The sequence below is a fragment of the Octopus sinensis genome, linkage group LG4 (assembly GCF_006345805.1).
Source record: "Octopus sinensis linkage group LG4, ASM634580v1, whole genome shotgun sequence".
NCBI lineage: Eukaryota > Metazoa > Mollusca > Cephalopoda > Octopoda > Octopodidae > Octopus > Octopus sinensis.
Window position 1 is genome coordinate 105569508 of NC_043000.1, and position 18491 is coordinate 105587998.

At 35.6% G+C, this 18491-nt stretch overlaps 1 protein-coding gene across 3 annotated transcripts in view; it reads right to left on the minus strand.

The window, feature by feature from the left end:
• Positions 1-8804: 8804 nt before the first annotated feature.
• The window catches only part of LOC115210902 (serine-rich adhesin for platelets), a 102914-nt gene continuing 93227 nt past the window's right edge, over positions 8805-18491 (minus strand). For all 3 annotated transcript variants that reach the window (XM_029779678.2, XM_029779676.2, XM_029779677.2), the window contains 2 exons: positions 17180-17314; positions 8805-10060 (listed from right to left, as the gene is read on the minus strand). In XM_029779678.2, the coding sequence (XP_029635538.1) occupies positions 10005-10060; positions 17180-17314 (191 nt within the window). In that variant the 3' untranslated portion in view covers positions 8805-10004. The remainder of the gene's footprint in view (positions 10061-17179; positions 17315-18491) is intronic.

The window sequence follows — 18491 nt, forward strand, 5'->3', positions numbered from 1 at the left end:
ATACACATATACCATATAGACACAGGTGTAATTGTGTTAAGTTAGCTTTGCCACCAGGTTTCAGATTTAATCCCAAAGTCTCACTGCATGGCAACTTGGGCAAGAGTTTGCTACTATAGTCATGAATTAGCCAATACCTTCTGAATGCATTTGGTACACGCGCACTTGAATACTGATACTGCACAGCTTGTCACTACTCAATGAAAATGTTAATATTTACATTCCTGGGTGACTGCTTGCTCAACGATGTCAACGACCTGTAAAATAAAATATGCTTTACATGCAAAGCAGGTAAGGTTTTGTTTCAAAAAATGCATTCAGTCGTAAAATTTTGTCCCAAATAAGTCCCATGAAACCGAATTTACCTGTTTTTTTTTTTTTCTTTTCTCCTCACAGTAAGCTTGCACTGGAAACAGACGTCGTATACTTTTATAGTTTCTTTTTCTTACCTCTTTGAAGCATTAGATCCCATTTCTTTCCTTGTATTCTCACTGTACAGTCTTTGATTATTGTTGTTTCGCTTCATATTTCCACCTTTCTTCAACCACACGTTTTGTCTGCCTTTCCTCTTTACCTAAAAATCTTCCCTCTTTTCTGTGTGTGTGTATATATATAGTACTATTCTGTGATGGTAAAATCAACGTAAACAGTACACCGTCTGATGAAATGTTATTTAATAAACACTATATATTCTTATGTGCTACTATTAGTTTCATATGCTGTCTTTTAACACGTCTGATGTCCGAGCACAATCATCAGACACTGTGGGCAGTGTCTGATGATTGCACATGAAACTAATAGTAGCACACAAAAACAGATGTTTATTAAATTAAATTATATAAGCAGTGCTCGTGTTGTAAACATCGACCATTATGCATACATGCATATATATATATGTACATATACACATATATGTACATAAACTCACATGTCCAGTTCCAACAGTGATTATCCGGTCCATCAACTGAACGGTTTACCTACTACATTAACATGTAAAATGGCCGACGATTTTGCAGACATGTGTACCCTCTATGTAATTCTCGGGTCAAATCAGTTTAACAACCTCGACCTTTTGAATTCTAAGTATAGTCCATTTAACTACCTTCCGGCGTATTTCCTTATCAAGCAAATTTTTATTCACAAGGCAAAGACACTTGCTCAAAATGTCACATAGCAGGATTGAACGCAAGAACTGAAAGCAACTACTTAACCACTCAGCTATGCTCATTTCCATCTTATGCCTAGACATAATGAAAGTGCGTGGTTTAGTGGTTAGGGTAATAGGCTCATGATTGTAAGGTCGTGAGTTCGATTCCCAGTGGCGCGTTGTGTCCTAGAACAAGATTCTTTCACATTGTTCTAGTCCACACAGTTGGTAAAAGGGAGTTGTACTTGCAATTCAAAGAGCCAGTCTTGTCACAGTGTGTCATGTTGAATCTCCCTAAGAACTATGCTGAGGGTACACGTCTGTTGAGTGCTCAGCTACTTGCACATTATTTTCACGAGTAGGCTGTTCCATTGATCAGATCTACTGGGAACCTCATCGTCATAACCAACAATGCCAGTTGTGCACACACGCACACGCGTGGGCACAAGTACATTCCAGATTAATTGCAGAAGCATAATTTGCAAATGATAGCAGTAATTCTGTATAATCTCAGAATCCTCCTCACTTCTACCATAAAAAAAATATCATCTGTATTGCAATGGATCTTTTTTAAAGGGCATATCATTTTATTTATAGGCATGGCTGTGGGATTAAGAAGCTTGCTTTCTATCCACGTGATCTATGGTTCAGTTGTACTATACAGTACTTTAGGTGTCTTATACTAGACCCGACCGACCACAGCCTTGAGAGTGGATTTAGTAAAGAGAAACTGGAAGAAGCACATCGTGTGTATATATGTGCACGCTGACAGCTTTAAACGAGTATCACCATCATACAAGCAATGCTGTTCGTTTCCAGTTCGCATGAAAAATATCTGCCTGTGAGGAAATATGATCTTGCTTGGGAATAGGTGAAGATTGGCAACAGGAAGAGCATCTGGTCGTAGAAAATCTGCCTCGTCAAATTCCGCCTGACCTATGCACACATAGAAAAATGGGTGTTGAATCATGATGATGACGATGATGGATGATGATGATGATTTTGAAAGAAAACTTGTGAAATGTAACTATTAGAAGATAATCTCATTTGAGATGATAATTTATATGATCGTGTTGATTAATTATACAATAGAAATCCTCAAATACAGGTTGATAAATATTATGTAAGTAAATTGAGGAAAGAGCACTTGAAAAGGTAGGCAGACACATTGCCACCACATTGATTCCATGTTCCTGTTGCTACTGCAGTTTCGTGTCTAATGTGCCCACAATGTGAGAAATCTTGAGTCATTCAGTTGAGTCTTTAAAGTAGGCCATAGCCAGTGGTAAATTACCTTAAACATAAGCACATTCTACACACTCTCAATCACACAATCTCTCTCTCTCTCTCTCATACACACACTTCTGTGTTCCTTTTTTTTAACAATTATCAAGGAGACAAGCAACATAATCACATACAAGTCTCTGTATCACATACAAGCATATACATGGGTGGGGTGTAAATTAATGATAGCCAAAGAGAAGAGTAAGGGTGTGAATAATAGCAGTGGTAGGAGAGATGGAGGCATTAGTGGAAGGTGCTGGATTCCCTATTAATGATAGCAGAGGTGGGAAAAAGTTATTTTGAAGAGGAAAGGGTATTCAAAAGTTGCTTCAGTTATGGATGGCAACTTAGAAAACAGTAACAGTATTAGTCACAGTAGTAGTAGTAGTAGTAGTAGTAGTAGTAGTAATGTTTGCCTATAGAAGCAGCAAATAGCATAACAGACTTGTGTGTGTGTATGTGTGTGTGTGTGTCTGTGTGTGTGTTTGTTTGTTTGTGGGTGTGTTGCTTCTGGATGTTGAATAGAAAAGAAAAGGAAAGCAGCTAGCCATGGCCGATCCACACAAAAAAATTACATTAGCCAAAACAATCTGGTAAATACTTAGAAAATTCCTAGGCAGGTGACTGAAAATGATAGCATAATTATCATGGACTGAGCATTAAGCAATTTAACTTTAACAGATGACGAATTTATTTATCTCCAATTTATAAGATATATACAGCATCTAGTATGTGTAAAAAATAAAACAGATGGAACTAAGTAATAGATCTAATCCTCTCTACCTCTCTATAAATAATGAAATTGCATAGAACATTTACTAACTGTATCTGAAATTAATAAAGAAAACTGGGAGGTCCTTGTCTATGTCAAGATTTGAACATCTATCATTTCTAAATTTTAAAAAATGATTAGACAAGATTTTTTACAGACACAACAGAACTGTTTATCTCATATATACTTATTGAGAATTAAAAACAAGACACAACAGATCCTTTGTGTGATTGGTTATAAATAGCAGCCAAATTTCCCTCAAATTACACTAAGTTTTCAATAAAAAAAAATTAATAAAAATACAATAACTTGAAGTTACAGGATTAGGACTGATCTGAAGGGCTAAACAACAGCAACCACTCATGACATATATTAAACATATAACAACGAAATATTGAGGTACAAAAACCTGAAGTTGTACATGAGTTTATGTTAATTCCATTGACTAAAATTATAAAAAGTTTTAACAAAAAAAAAACCTTAAAAGTGATTTTAAATCAATCAAAGAATCTATATGACGAAGATCTTTTGATCCTTGTACACAGGATGCTGAAGCAAAATAGCTTAGCTCATGCAACAATGTAAAAATAAGCAAATAAGTAGAACTATTCAACTGATCTTTCCTAAAGCATGATACAGCATTATAAAGCAGAAAATGTGTAGAAGCAAGTAAATTTCATAGTGAAATTTGGCCAATCTTCATAATCCATAAGTATGTGAAACCTAAATTTAACAAATCAAGTTAAGAAGGCCCAGACAGGCTGAATATCTCAAAGCAATTCAAATCTAGCAAACAGTAATGAAAGCTCTTGTCTTAGACATAAAAATTTTTGCAGCTTATAAAATACATTGATATAGTATTCTATATGCCATATTAAAACTAAATAGATACCCAAAACCTCTTTGAAAACATTTCTAAATCATTTCCTGGGAATAGTAAGGAATAGTTAATAAAATTAGCTTAAATGAAATAAAGAAAAGTTCTATTAATAACAGAGATTCTTTAATTGGAAGGCAAGATGGGTACAAAGTTAAAGTACTGAACTACTGACTACATAGTTTCAAGTTCAAAACTTGATACTATAGACATTGCCTAGAGCATCAGAACAAAGCCTAGATTTGTCCGCCTCAGTTAACCTGAATAACAATAGGTTCCTCAGTCTCTGTTCACAGTAACAAAAGTCATTGGCTGAAGAAATTACAACCATAAACACTCCATCAAATTTATGTTAATACTAAAACCATGTAGAACAGCAGTAGAACTACAAGACTGGTGATTAGCTGTCAAAACTGGAAAAAATAGCATATTAGGAAGAAGTTCATAATTGAGCAGTAGTTGAAGAATTAAATAGAGGAGGTAGCTTTACTATTCCAGAACTACCACTTCAGTTCCTCAGTGGCTGACAGTAGAAACAGTTAATAGGAAGCAAGCCACCCCGTCATAATACAGAAGCAAAAATTCTTGAATAGAGCTTACCCTTTTGTAAGTGGCAATATAAGATATATTTTTAAAATATCAACACAAAAACAAATAATAATAATAATAATAATAATAATAATAATAACAGTTGAAAAATGCAGTTAAAAGTTTTCAGAAGGCACATTTTGGGGGGTTTGTTTTGTCAAGCACCAGCAAGTAACACAAAATACTTGAAAATGTGAGAAATTGTTAGGCCTTCAGCATAAGTATGGCCTTTATCTCAAGGAAACACAACTTGTGGAATATCTCAGGCAAAAGAAACAAGTTCAATAATTTTCATATTGTTTGCCATTCTCACTAATCAGTTCCACAGTGCCATGTGGATGAAAGTTCTTTTCAATCAAAACTCTCTGAAAGCATGAACAATTTAAAATTTGAGATTTTATTCACAAGTACTGAATATAAAAATAAAAAATATACAGACCTTGGACACCGAGCTTATGTAGTATCTACATAGAAACTAACAGCATCTGGGGCTAAGAGTTGAGCTCAATGTACAGACAAGTAGAGAGGGACTGGAGCAGAGGTAAGAACCCTCATAAGGTGACACCATTGCAGCCTGCCTACTAGCAAAGCAAACCACACTGGCGACACAAACAACACCAATGTGCTGCAAAAATCTTTTAGAACCTCAATTTTTCAACTGAAAATAACCAAACCAGGAGATAAAAAAAAAAAAAAAACAGAGAAAAAAAGAGAGAAAAAAAAAGAGAAGCCCAAAACTTGATGTGCCTAATTCTTCAGATCCTAGTAAAATGCCTGCAATTTCCAACAGCAGACACGGCCTTTTCTCTTCCTTTTTATTATTATCATTATTATTTTTTTAAAAAATTTAATTATTTATTTCATGTTTTTCTTTTTTTTCGGAGATTTAAAAAATAAAAGCAATGAACACCACAGCAAATAATTTAAATTTTGTCATATAAAAAATTTTCCAATAAAAAGGATTCATTATCCCTTTTTACTTCCTTTTTCTTTTTGTTTTTGAAATGACAAATAGTTTGTAATGTAAGAGGTGAGGCAACAATGTGTCAAATGGGTTGGTTGCTTGAATTGATGCATCTAAGATTAGGAAAGTTAAAAAAGAAGACAGATGATGCCCAAATATTGATGAAGATACGAAATTGTTATTTTTGTTGTTGTTTGCTAAAGATTGTTTGCAGAACAGAGAGCAACAAGATACTGGCTTAGAAAAATACGAGAAATAGAAACAGATGTGGGTGAAAGAGATGAAATGTAATGGCTGGAGAAGTGTAGAACTGAGAGCAGAAACAATGGAAGTAGGGGAAAAAACCTCAGAAAAGTTTCAGAGAAGAAGGAAAAATCTAGTCCACAGATCAGTTATAAATTAATTTTGTCACTTATCTCTTTAGCAGCTACATCACTGTTTTCTAAGTTGATTGGATCAATCACTACCAATCAAGTAGTCCCATTGGTTGACACAAATAAGATATCCTATTAGTCAGATTCCTTTGGTCAATCTCTTAACCAAAGGCCTTACTCTAAACAATGAAACAAACAAAAACGGTTTTAAAAAAGACAGAAAAGAGGATTGAAGAAAGAAAGCAAAACAGCAAAAAGAACTGGAATAATCACTTCTAACAAAGGTAAGAAAAAGACAGTAACTTGGAGGAGAACAGTCCATCATATCAAACCTAGTACTTGACTGGCATTTTATTAGCTCTGGAAAAATGACCTCAGATGGATCAAAACTCAGAGCATAAAGAGTAAGAACAAATTCCACATATTTTAACCAACAAAGAGACAAGGCCAGAAATTTAACAATTAGTTAAATCTATCCTCGTACATAATTGATGCATCCCCCACCCACCCCCACAAGAAGAAAGAGTACCCACCCCCACAAGAAGGATGTGTACTCAGAACATAAAACAAAGTTGTAATTAAATACTTTCTAACATAGAAACAAGACCCACAATTCTGGAGGATGAGTATAGTCACTTAGATCAACCCTGGTATTTAATGGATACTTTTTATCAACCCCAGATGGTTGAAAGGCAAAGTATACTCTCAGGACATGTAACTAAATAACTACAAGGTATTTAAATCTGTCACTTCATTTCTCATTAACTACCCTATTTAATAATAATTGGTTCAAATTTTGGCACAAGGCCAGCAATTTCAGAGGTAATGGGTACTGACCCCAAAAGGATAAAAGACAAAGTCGACCTTGGCAGGAATTGAACATAGAAAGTAAAGAGTTGAAATAAATACTGTGAGGCATTTTGTCTGGTGCACTAATGATTCTGAGAATATGCTTCAAGATTTAAGATAAGGAGATACAAGAAATTCTGATAGTCATGCTGCTCAATGAGTATAAAATTGACATCTTTTGAGCAGCTTGGAGGAGAAACGAAAATTGGGACACTGAAAAGAATTTTATAAATTTAACCTCATGGAGCATCATAAATTGAATCAACCAATACCAATAGTTGATCCTAGTCAGAGATTTGAACTAAGAACAGTGTGTTGCCAATCTAGGCAATGCAAAGCATTTTATAGTCAATTTTCTTCTATCTGTGACATTCATCCATCTTCTCTGCTTTAATAATACTGATACTTTAATAATATTAACCATTTCTAACATCATCATAATAATAATCATAATAATAATAATAATAATAACACAAAGCCAGACCATTCTAAGGGGAAAAGAAATAGAAAAGGTGAAATGTTCATGCCATCATCACCCCATCTTGTAAAGTATGTTAAATTCAGAATTTAAACCAAGTGGACTTAATTCACCAAAATTTAATTATATAACTAATAACTCCACCCACCAAAAAAAAAGCAAATGAAAATAAATATAATTTCATTATAATAGCAATAATAATTATTTCAAATTTTGGTACAAGGGCAACATTTTTAGAGGGAGGAGGTTAGTCATTTACATTAAACCACTACAACTGGTACTTATTTTATCAACCCTGAAAAGAGGCAAAAATCAACTTCAGTAGAATTTTAACTCAGTGTGGTTTGACAAAATGCTTAGTGGCATTTCTTGCAGTTCTGTATGTTCTTAGTTCAAATCCCACTGAAATCAACTTTGGCTTCATCTTTCTATGGGTCAATAAAGTAAGGTACCAGTTAGGTGCTGGGGTCAGTGTAATCAACTGACATCCTCCCACTAAAATTACTAGCCAAAATATGAAACAATATTACTAATAGTGGCACAAAATTGCATCTGGGGAAAGATCTGGTTGATCAGAGAGAAAGGAACAGTTGATTAAACTGACCTCAGTACTTGATAAATGCTTATTTTATCAATTGCTGATGGATGAAAGTCAAACTTAACCAACTCTAACATAGGGACATGACCACAAATTCCAGGAGGAGGTGTTAGTCAAATCGACCCCAGGAATTGGTTGGTACTGCATTTTATCGGTCAAATGCTCAGATTGATTTAAATGACTAACACATCCCCATCTAATATGTAGACTGGTATCTATCATAGAAACTATTAAGTATGCCTTCCATCCATCAGTGGTCAATGAAATAAGATGTAAATAATAACTGTTTTGTCACACTTGGTGTGCAAATCTACAAATGGAGTGATGTAATAGTAGTTGTGGTAATGGTGGTAATAGTATTAAAATAGTTTTAGCGAGAGAGATTGTTATGTCTGCAGTGAGGAGAGAGAAAGAGAAAGGAAGATGTTGGAATAACTATAGCAACTGGCAGAGCTGATGAGACCCAGAAAGGCAAACAGTCTTGTTTTGAGCTGAAAACTATCACAAAAGATCCTATTTAAATGCAGTCTGAGAGCTAAGTGTATGTATGTATATTATATATTATACATATGTATGTGTATTTATATATACACAAACACACAAATGTACATTCACACTCATGTATAAGTATATACATTCACACATCATATACAAATAAAAATGATTGTGTATAGATGTATATACACCAACACACTCATTCACAAACACACATACACATATTACACACCTTTTTTTAAATTTTTTTTTCTTTGATGGTGTGCAGATTAAAAAAAAACGGGCCCGAAAAAAAGCTGGGAGCAGAATCAAGGGTAAGGCTACTATAAATTGGTATGAGAGTCTTTATTGGTTTTTTTTTTTAAATTAGACATGTTCTTTTTTTTGTGTTGGTTTTTTTATACACTGTCCAGACGAGAGCAACTTTTTTTTTATACACAAGTCTGCTGCTGTTGCTGCACCACCATCACCATCATTATTATTATTATTATTATTATAATTATTATCATCATCATCACCATTACTAGCAGCTGTGCCAGTACTACCACTACCATCACCTACCACTTTCTGCTGTCATTGCTATTTCCCTTTGTTCAAGTTGCTGCCATCACCAAGACTTCAAACTTCAATGTGAAAAGGGGGAAGGGAGAGAGAGAGAGAGAAGAGAAAGCTGTGTTTCAGTTGGGAGGAAAAGGCCTTTTTTTTTTTTTGAAAAAAATCTTTTATTACACCCTCAACTTTCATTCTATCCCCACCTCCTCAATAATAATAATAATAATAATAATAATAATAATAATGATAATAATAATATAATAATAATAATAATTTTAAAAAATTTTTTAATCAAGCAACTTACATTCTCATTCCCACCCCACTTCTCCACACACATCTTTTTAAGTTTGGTATCTGAAATTTTTTTTTTCAATTTTGTCTTTTTTTTTTATATTTTTTTTTTTTACATTTCCACACTGGCCATCCAAAGTTTATCAATTGATACTTACACGCAATCATACTAAAACACACCACATACACCATCCACACAAACATGCACGCGCAAGCACACACATCACATCACATACGCACTAACACATGCACACAGACGGGTTAATGTAATGGTTTCATTCCATTCCACAGACACTTTCAGAAGAAGTTAACTCGGCATTGCTTTAGTCCATAGTTTAAATACTCCGGTAGTGCTACATATTTACAGATAACTTGTTGCTATTTACATGTCAGAGAGATTTTGTTTGTGTATGAAATACAATGGCATGATGCTGGGGAGAAATCCAAGGGAGTGTTGTTGAGGTGGTTGGTGGTGGTGGTGGTAACTGTGACAGTTGTGGTGATGTTTGTGGTAGTAATGGTGATGCTGATGCTTAGTGGTAGTTGTGGTAGTGGAGGTGGAAGGGTAGTGGTGGTGGTTGTGAAGGCTTAATGAAGGTCAACGGCAGCTAGAACACAGGCCAGCAACAAGAGGAGGAGAGGAGTGGATAATGACGTGTAGCTATGTACAATGAACTGACAACAACAGCTGCAAACACACAAGCAGCACTGCACCACTACAGCCAACTCCAGTTTTCATCTGTGGTCACGAGATGAACGGCGCCGCTTGTGCCAGACTTGATCTGGTAAATCTGCAAAATAAGAAACAATCATTATATTTAAGCCAGCTATACATACAATAACAGAAACAAAATATGTAATAAATAAAAATTAGAATCCAAAGATATTAGTGATTGTTTGAACTGGAAAAAATCCTTTCAAATTTGCAAATGATAACATCATCAACATTTAACGTCTGTTTTCCATCCTGACATGGGTTGGACAGTTTAACTGAAAACTGATAAGCTGGGGAGCTGCACAAGGTTCCAATTTGATTTGACATGATTTCTACAGGAGGATGCCATCCTAATGCCAACCACTCCAAGAGTATAGTGAATGTTTTTTTTTTTTACCTCCTACAAAACACTGCTTGAAATTTCAGTTCAGTCATCTTCCTACAACATGTAAGCTTATCTAAATTAACAAACTTTAAAAAAATATTAATTTCTCTTTCAACTGAAAAACTTTCACGAAGCTGCAAGTAGATTTTTGTTGTGTAACTCAAGTAAGCTCTGAGGAAGCTGACCAAACGCTATAAAAATAGAATAATTAAGTGTAATCCACAGTCCCACTAGGTGACTATTACACTACACATCTGACTTTCAGTTGATAAAATGACACCAGTACTGGTGTCAATTTCAGTCACTCTACCTAAAGAATGTGCAGCTTTGTGCAGCATTACCTTCATTATTATTTGGCTGAATCTTTAAGAGTATGGCTAGAAATGCCTTACAATATTTAGTCAAGACTATGTTCTGTGTTCACATTCCATCAGTCAACTTTGCTTTTCATTTCCTCAGGGACTAATACAATAAAACTACCAGTAAAGTACAGGGGTCAGTGGTATCAACAAACCCCTTGCATCAAAACTGCTGGCCAATTATCTGTATATATAAGAGGCAGGATGTGTGTGTGTGTGTGTGTGTACGTGAATGTAATTTTGCACATCCACAAATTAGCACGCATGTCGCTCCAATTTTAGGAGGACATTTGTCACGACCATAGCTGTATTTTCGTCAAATTATTTTCCCAGAGGTACCTGCGGATAGCAGTAGAAATCGATTTTCAACCGTAACTTTTACCAATTTTGAAGTTTGGTAACATGAGTTAAGTCCCTTCTTACCATAGTGAAGTGAAAATGTGTGTGTGAGAGAGAGAAGTTGTGTTGATGCGTGTGTGAGTGAGGGAGAGAGAAAGTGACAACGTTCACCAAAATTAAAATGTGTTTTTTTTCTTAAACACAAGATATAGTATTCAAATTTAGGATGTTTTTGAAAGACACTATATTTTATAATCAAATTATACAGACATCAATTGGCTCAGTGAAAGAACCATCCTGGCTCCCAAAAACGTAGCTGTCAGTGCAATCAATGACCAGCTTATAAGCCAAATTCTGGGTGAGGAGCACATCTACAAATCAATTGACCGGACCTCTGACCCCTAAGACATTGTCAATTACCCTATCGAGTTTCTCAATTTATTGGAACCAGCAAGACTTCCACCTCACATTCTTAAGCTATGGGTTGGATACCCAATTATGCTAATCAGAAACTTGCTTCTGCCTAAACAGTGCAATGGGACCCGCTTAGTAATCAAGTCCCTGGTGCCCCACTTGATTGAGGCCACCATTGTTACAGGGTGCAGGAGGGGTGAAAATGTTTTCATTTCAAGGATGCAGCTTTATCCCTCCGGGTCAGACATGCCGCTTAACTTCCACAGGTCGCAGTGAGACCATGCTTAGCCATGTCCAGCAACAAATCTCAAGGCCAAACACTATCGGTGGCAGGCATCCATTTGGGGTTTTCCATTCAATCAGGATAAAAAATTGATAAACCGATTCCTTATGGGGATTTCCCACTAAAATTGGCTACACCCCATTTTCAGCCATAACTTATACCAATTTTGACATATTTTGCTCAAATTTGATGCCAGCATTACTTAAAACTCATGGGATCTTTGAATGCTTTAAGTTCTCATTAAAAAAAAAAAATCGATGAGTAGAAATAATCAATAAACCGATTCCTTATGGGGTTTCCCAATCAAATTGCCTGCAACCCATTTTCAGCCAAACGTTTACCAATTTCAACAGATTTCACTCAAATTTGATGTTGGTGTCACTTATTTTGGTTTGAAATAAAGCACTTGATCACTAAATAACCCTAACTTAATCCCAGGCAACGCCGGGCTATACTGCTAGTTATTATTATTAAGGCAGCAAGCTGGTAGAATCATTCTGACTTCAAATTCCGAGGTCAACTTTGCCTTTCATCCTTTTGGAGTCAATAAAGTACCAGTTGCATACTGGAGTCAATTTAATCAACTGGCTCCCTCCCACAAAATTTCAGGCCTTGTGCCTATAGTACAAAGGATTATTAGTTTCAAATTTTGGCATGAGGTCAGTTATTTTATGTGAGAGACCCAGTGCTCCACTGGTACTTTATTGAAATAAGTACCAGTTCATCAAAAAAATGAAAAGCAAAGTCGACTTCGGTGGGATTTGAACTCAGAATGGAAAACATGGATGAAATGCCAAAAAACCATCCTGCACGCTCTCATTCAGTGTCCAAGCATTGCTGATTCATGAGGTTAAGCCAAACAGCTGCTGTCAAGTGTGGGATGGATCCATCTGCCAGTTGAGTCTGTAGTGATGATCGTACCACCACCCTCCTTCAATCAGGCAGGCAAGGCAGTTTTCCTTTGCCTGGTAACTGTAGCCGAAGAAGTTGTTTAGTGGACAAGACTGAAAGGCATGAGGACAGAGATATTCCTCTTTGGTAGGGCTCTCACGGACTTCTTCAAGTTGTGAGTGGAGAGGGAAGTGCTGTCCTTGAGTGAGTTTATTGACAGGAAGATGAAAGTTGCAAAAATGGCAAGAGTGGATGGTATTTCTCTAAGTGTAGACCAGTGAGCAGGAGAAAAGGAATTGGAGAGGGCACTTGTTTTTGTGATATCAGGGATATCTTGGATAATGGGTTCCTTGATTATCCCAAGAGGCCTTCCTGTATCAGGAAGGCCACATGTCTATCATCCTCCCTACCACTTTTTTTTCTTAACCTTTGTATGCTATGCATATGTCCCTTCGTTTTCAGTATATACTGTGTATACTTAATTTCTTTCCTTTTTTTAATCATTTCATTATGTGTAAACCCTCACACTTTGTCTTTGTATTGTCTCCCTCATCCTTCACCCTTGTGGCAAATAAATGAAATCATCATTAATATTATTGTTATCATCATTATTATTATTATTACTATTATTAAGGCGGCAAACTGGCAGAATTCTTAGCACACCAGGCAAAATGCTTGGCAGTTTTTCACCTGTCACTACATAATGAGTTCAAATTCTGCCAAGGTTGACATTGCCTTTCATTCTTTCAAAGTCAATAAATTAAGTACCAGTGAAACACTAGGGTCGATGTAATTAACTAGTTTCCTCCCTCAAAATTTCAGACCTTGTGCCTTCAGTAGAAAGGATTATTATATTATTATTATTGAGTGAGTGAGAGAGAGCAATGCATGCCAAAGTGGCACTGGGATACAAATATACAAAGCCCATCGTGACTACTAATCTGATAAGGATACACAAAACATACATTACAACTATGTGCATGGTATGGTGATCTCATATCAAGATAAACAGCATATGACCTTTTATACCAAGACAAACATGTACATTATAACACTTCCAATCAGTTAAGATCAGAAGCTATGAGAGCCAGTGCCTGGTATTGCATCAGGGCATATTATTATTATTATTATTTATGAGGGGTGGCAAGCTGACAGAATCATTAGCATGCCAGGTGAAATGCTTAGCAGTATTTAGCCCATCGCTATGTTCTGAGTTCAAATTCCACTAAAGTCAACCTTGCCTTTAATCCTTTCAGGGTCAACAAATTAAGTACTAGTGAAACACTGAGGTTGATGTAATCAACTCGTCCCCACCCCCAAAATTTTAGACCTTGCGTCTATATTAGAAAGGATTATTATTATTTTTATTATTATTAAGGTGGAGGCAGTGATACAGCAGAACCATTAGCATGCTGGACAATGAGCTTTGCTGCATTTCTTCTGGCTTTACATTCTGAGTTCAAAAAGATGAAAGGTAAAGTTGGCCTTGGCAGAATTTGAAGTTGATAAAATACTAGTTGAGCACTGGGGTCAATGCCATCAGTTTGGACCCTACCAAAAGATTCAAGTTTTGTGTCAATAGCACAATGGTTCCCAACCTTTTCACAGTGGCTCCCAATCCTTTTATTTAAATAAATTTTCCTATGGACCCCTTCTAATAGGCTTATCTTACCTTTGCGGACTACCAGGAGTTTGCGGACCCCAAGTTGGGAACCACTACTATAATGGAAAGAATTTTTATTTTCTCCCATGCATATGCAGGGCTTATATGGCTGATAATTGGCTTCAGCTTACGTAAGTATGAAGCTGAGGCAAATTTGTTTCTGGTCTTGATATCAGTCTCCTGCAAATATCTTTCCCTTTGAGAAGGACTGAACTACAAGCCAACATATAGCCGATTAATTTCACAGAAATTCATTTATTACTGCTCTCAGCAATAAATTATACAAAACATTGTGATTAGCCCAGACAAACACAAAATAATAGCAGTACCATAAATGCTCTATTTAACACTGCCATAGACAAGAAGTGAGAGAAAAATAGTGCTGATATATTAATTGCAAATCTTTATATATATAAAACTGAGAATGTGTGTCTGTCTGTCTGTGTTTCCCTAAAACTTGAGAACTACACAACCAATTTCATTCAAATTTTACACATGCCTTACTTAGGGTCCATGTAGTTTCATGGGCAAAAAAATGTTCAACTTCTTGCCTAGAGCGAGCCCATAGCAATATCATATCTTCTCCACTATTTCAGTATTACATGTTAAAAGTGAAACAAAAACGTTTCTCTATTTTATGTCAGATACTTTCACTTAAACAATAAAAATAATAATAACAATTGAATTATATGTAGTAAGTAATAATTAAAATCAAACTAAAGTATAATATAATCATAACATAACAAAAGTAAAAATAGCAATTGGTATAAAATTGCATCAATGACTTGAACTTGAATAAGTGGTTTCACGTGAATGGGAATAAATTAAAAATAAAATTAGCGTGCAGAAATGGAATAGTCCAGATGGATAATAAAAAATTAAATTAAAGAAAAGACTATTGTCTATAAAGTATACAATGTAGAGAAAAAAGAAGATTTGAACACATGGAGGAAATCTACCCACGTGTGTTGTGAGTTCTTTTGTATGTGAAAATTGGAGGAAAAAAACTGTTAAAAATTGTCAAAAAATTGAATCGCGCGAGGCGTTTGCCGCTACGTGTTTGAACCTTTTATAGAAGGTGTGTCGACCCTCAAGTCATGGAGACTTACGCGGGGGTCGCCACAACAAAAAGTGACGAGTCTCTTAGAATAAAAGAAGTGTTCTTTAGAAAAGAACAATTGAAGGAATACGAGAAGTTCGTCAAAAGGGAGGGTGACAGCGTGAACTGGTCCCGCCTGTGGAAACAATAGAAGAGAAAAATAACAAGACGATAACGTATAGAACGCAAGATAGAAACACGAGAAAACTGGTGAGAGTGACGATTGAAGAAATAGAGAAATGTCTGGGGGACATCATGAAAAAAGCGACTTTTGTAGACAGAGGAAAGAAATATGGTACGGTGGAGGTGAGATGCGCAACAAAGGAAGTGGCGGCACAGGGTAGAGAGACGGCAGACAAAGAGCCAAAAAGACAAGAGAAGGAAAAAGAAAGAAGAGAAAGCAAAAAGAGAGAAAGAGAGAAACCGAGGGAGGAGAAAAAAGAGGAAGTAAGTCCTAAGAGGAAAACTAGAGAAAACGTAGGTACGAATAGAAAATTCAAATACTATGGAACATTGATCCATCACAGGCACTGTGAGGAGATGGAAGATTTAATAAACGTAACAAACGGATATACGTGGGTCAGGATGGGCACCGAATGGAAAGAAACAGGTGCACTCGTCCACGAGAACGACGCCGAGGCGTTCATCGAGGCAGCTGGCAAGAACGTGTCAAAACATATGAAATGCCGACTTACAAGGTGGCCTCGAACGATGGAAGTTTACTCGGATTTGGTAGACATAATGGAGTATATATAAAAGAAAAGGTATTGTGAAAACTTTAATTTGGAAATGATAAAAAGAACTTTAAATTCTGAAAAAAAAAAAAAGAAATGTTGAACTTTGTAAAACTTTTGAAATGTATGTTGAAAATGTATAAAATGTTTTATTTGGAAAATATTGTTGACGAATAAAAAACAAATGACGAAATGTAACCGCTCGATTTCGGGGATCGAGTGGGCATTACACCACATTGTACAAACTTCATAATTCATTATTCATTTTCCCGATTGTATTGTCCCATCTATGTAGCCCCTAGTGGGTAATAATAAAACAACATGGAGGAAAGCCCCTTCCAAAAGTGTCTTGGTGCGACTATGAAAGGTATCTAATCAGAGGCAGTAATTTCACCACAATAGAAGCAAGGCTCGAGTCAACGGAGCGTACAAGGGAGTACTTGACTTGAACTTGCAAAGTGGAAATATTTTATTTTTACCTTTATATCTGTGACATAGGATGTCCCGGGGAAAATTTTTAATCCCCCTCCCCCCCGGTAGAGGCAGGCTGGATTGTAGCCACATTTCTATACAAGAGGGAGGACAAGATACAATTGATCAAAATTACAAGAGACGGGCTAACAATTCCAGTCTGTTATATATGTTGAGTATTGTAATTGCTAGCGATATCAAGATATAACTTTGTATTTTGTATTTTATGTGTAGATGTATATATATAGATGTACATGTAATATGTACACATATATACATGCACTAGCACTATGACCTGGCAACGACGGGTCTTTAATGCTAGTAACTTCTAAAGGATATTCTTTTGAGTGAACAGTAAACATTTATCTGTAAACAATGATTTTCGATTCTTTGCTTCAATCCATGCAATCAAGATTTTAATAAAGCGAAACCTGACAGTAATCTCAAATGCAAAGCTTCTTACTTAATTAGAGTGCCAAAAAATTTGAAAATATCAAGTTGTTAGCCAAAGCAAAGCAAAGGTGGCCACATGGTGGAGGTTAAAACAAAAATATTACCTTTTGGTCGAGTTGAACCACGCGTTGAACGTTTCACTGGTTCGGCAGGCAATTCCTCCTTATGTTCAGCTGTGGATGAGGCAGCAGCATCAGACAGCTTATTGCGCACTTTCACAGGAGAACGATCACGAACACCTGCAGAAAACATCAACAATTTAATTAGGTCACCTAAGCTGTGGAGTTAGTCAGCTAGTGATACAGGTAATTTAAGAGATGGTGATAGGAGATAGAGAAAATTATTCAACACTAAGAACATTTTTATTCCAACAAATAGCACACAAACAGTAAATTTTAGTACTAGAAAAAGCGAAACTTCCCAGTAAATTTTAATTTTTCTTATAATATGGCAACAGTGTAGAATAGAAAAATGTATTTACATATAGGCACAACCATGGCTGTATGTTTATGAGGTTGGCTTTGTAACTATGTGGTTTCAGAGTTGATCCCATTGGGTGGCATCTTCCACTATAGCCTTGGGTTGATCAATTTCTTTTGATCAAATTTTGGAAGACAGAAACAACATGAAAACCCATTTTGCTTGGTTGTAGGGTTATATTTATCAGTCCCATAACTCTGTGGCTTGACAAACCAAGTGTGTAACAAACTAAAATATAGTACTGAATTTGATATGATAAATTAAGCCAGTAAATGTATTTTTCAAACATGGCTCCAATTCAATGACTGATATATTCTGCCCTTCCATACAAATCGCCATCATTATTATTTGTGCTGTCAATTTACATGTGTTAATCAGTACTTCTTTTATCTTTCTTTTTATGTTTATATGTTTTGTTAAATGTATGTAAAACATAATACACCAATTAGAGTTATATCTACATTCTAGGCCTTCAATAAAAACATCAGAAATTAGTCTTTAAAAAATACAATTCTATAGAAGAAGGTAATATATTGACTGAATATATATTTTAGCAAGAAACACAAAAGACGAGAATAATAATTTGTTCAATACAGACTAATAGCATAGAAATTAGAAGTATGCAGATGTAGCATGCTTACTTTTTAGAAGTAACCTATTTGGAAATGTAAACATGTGCGAAAATGAAGATTTTATAGAAAGCAGAGGATTCTGCTTGCCACAGATTTAAGTTAGATTTTCACATCAATACAATTCTCATTATTTATTCACAAGGTAGGCCCAGTGAACCAGGTCCACAATTTTCAAGTGCAGCTGTTACACTTCACTAACACCATTGCTAAAGTCTTCAATGCTATAATGTGGCATTCCCTCAACCCAAAAAACTACAAACATAAACACTGGAGTGTTTCCAACAAATCAACTTCATGTCTCAGT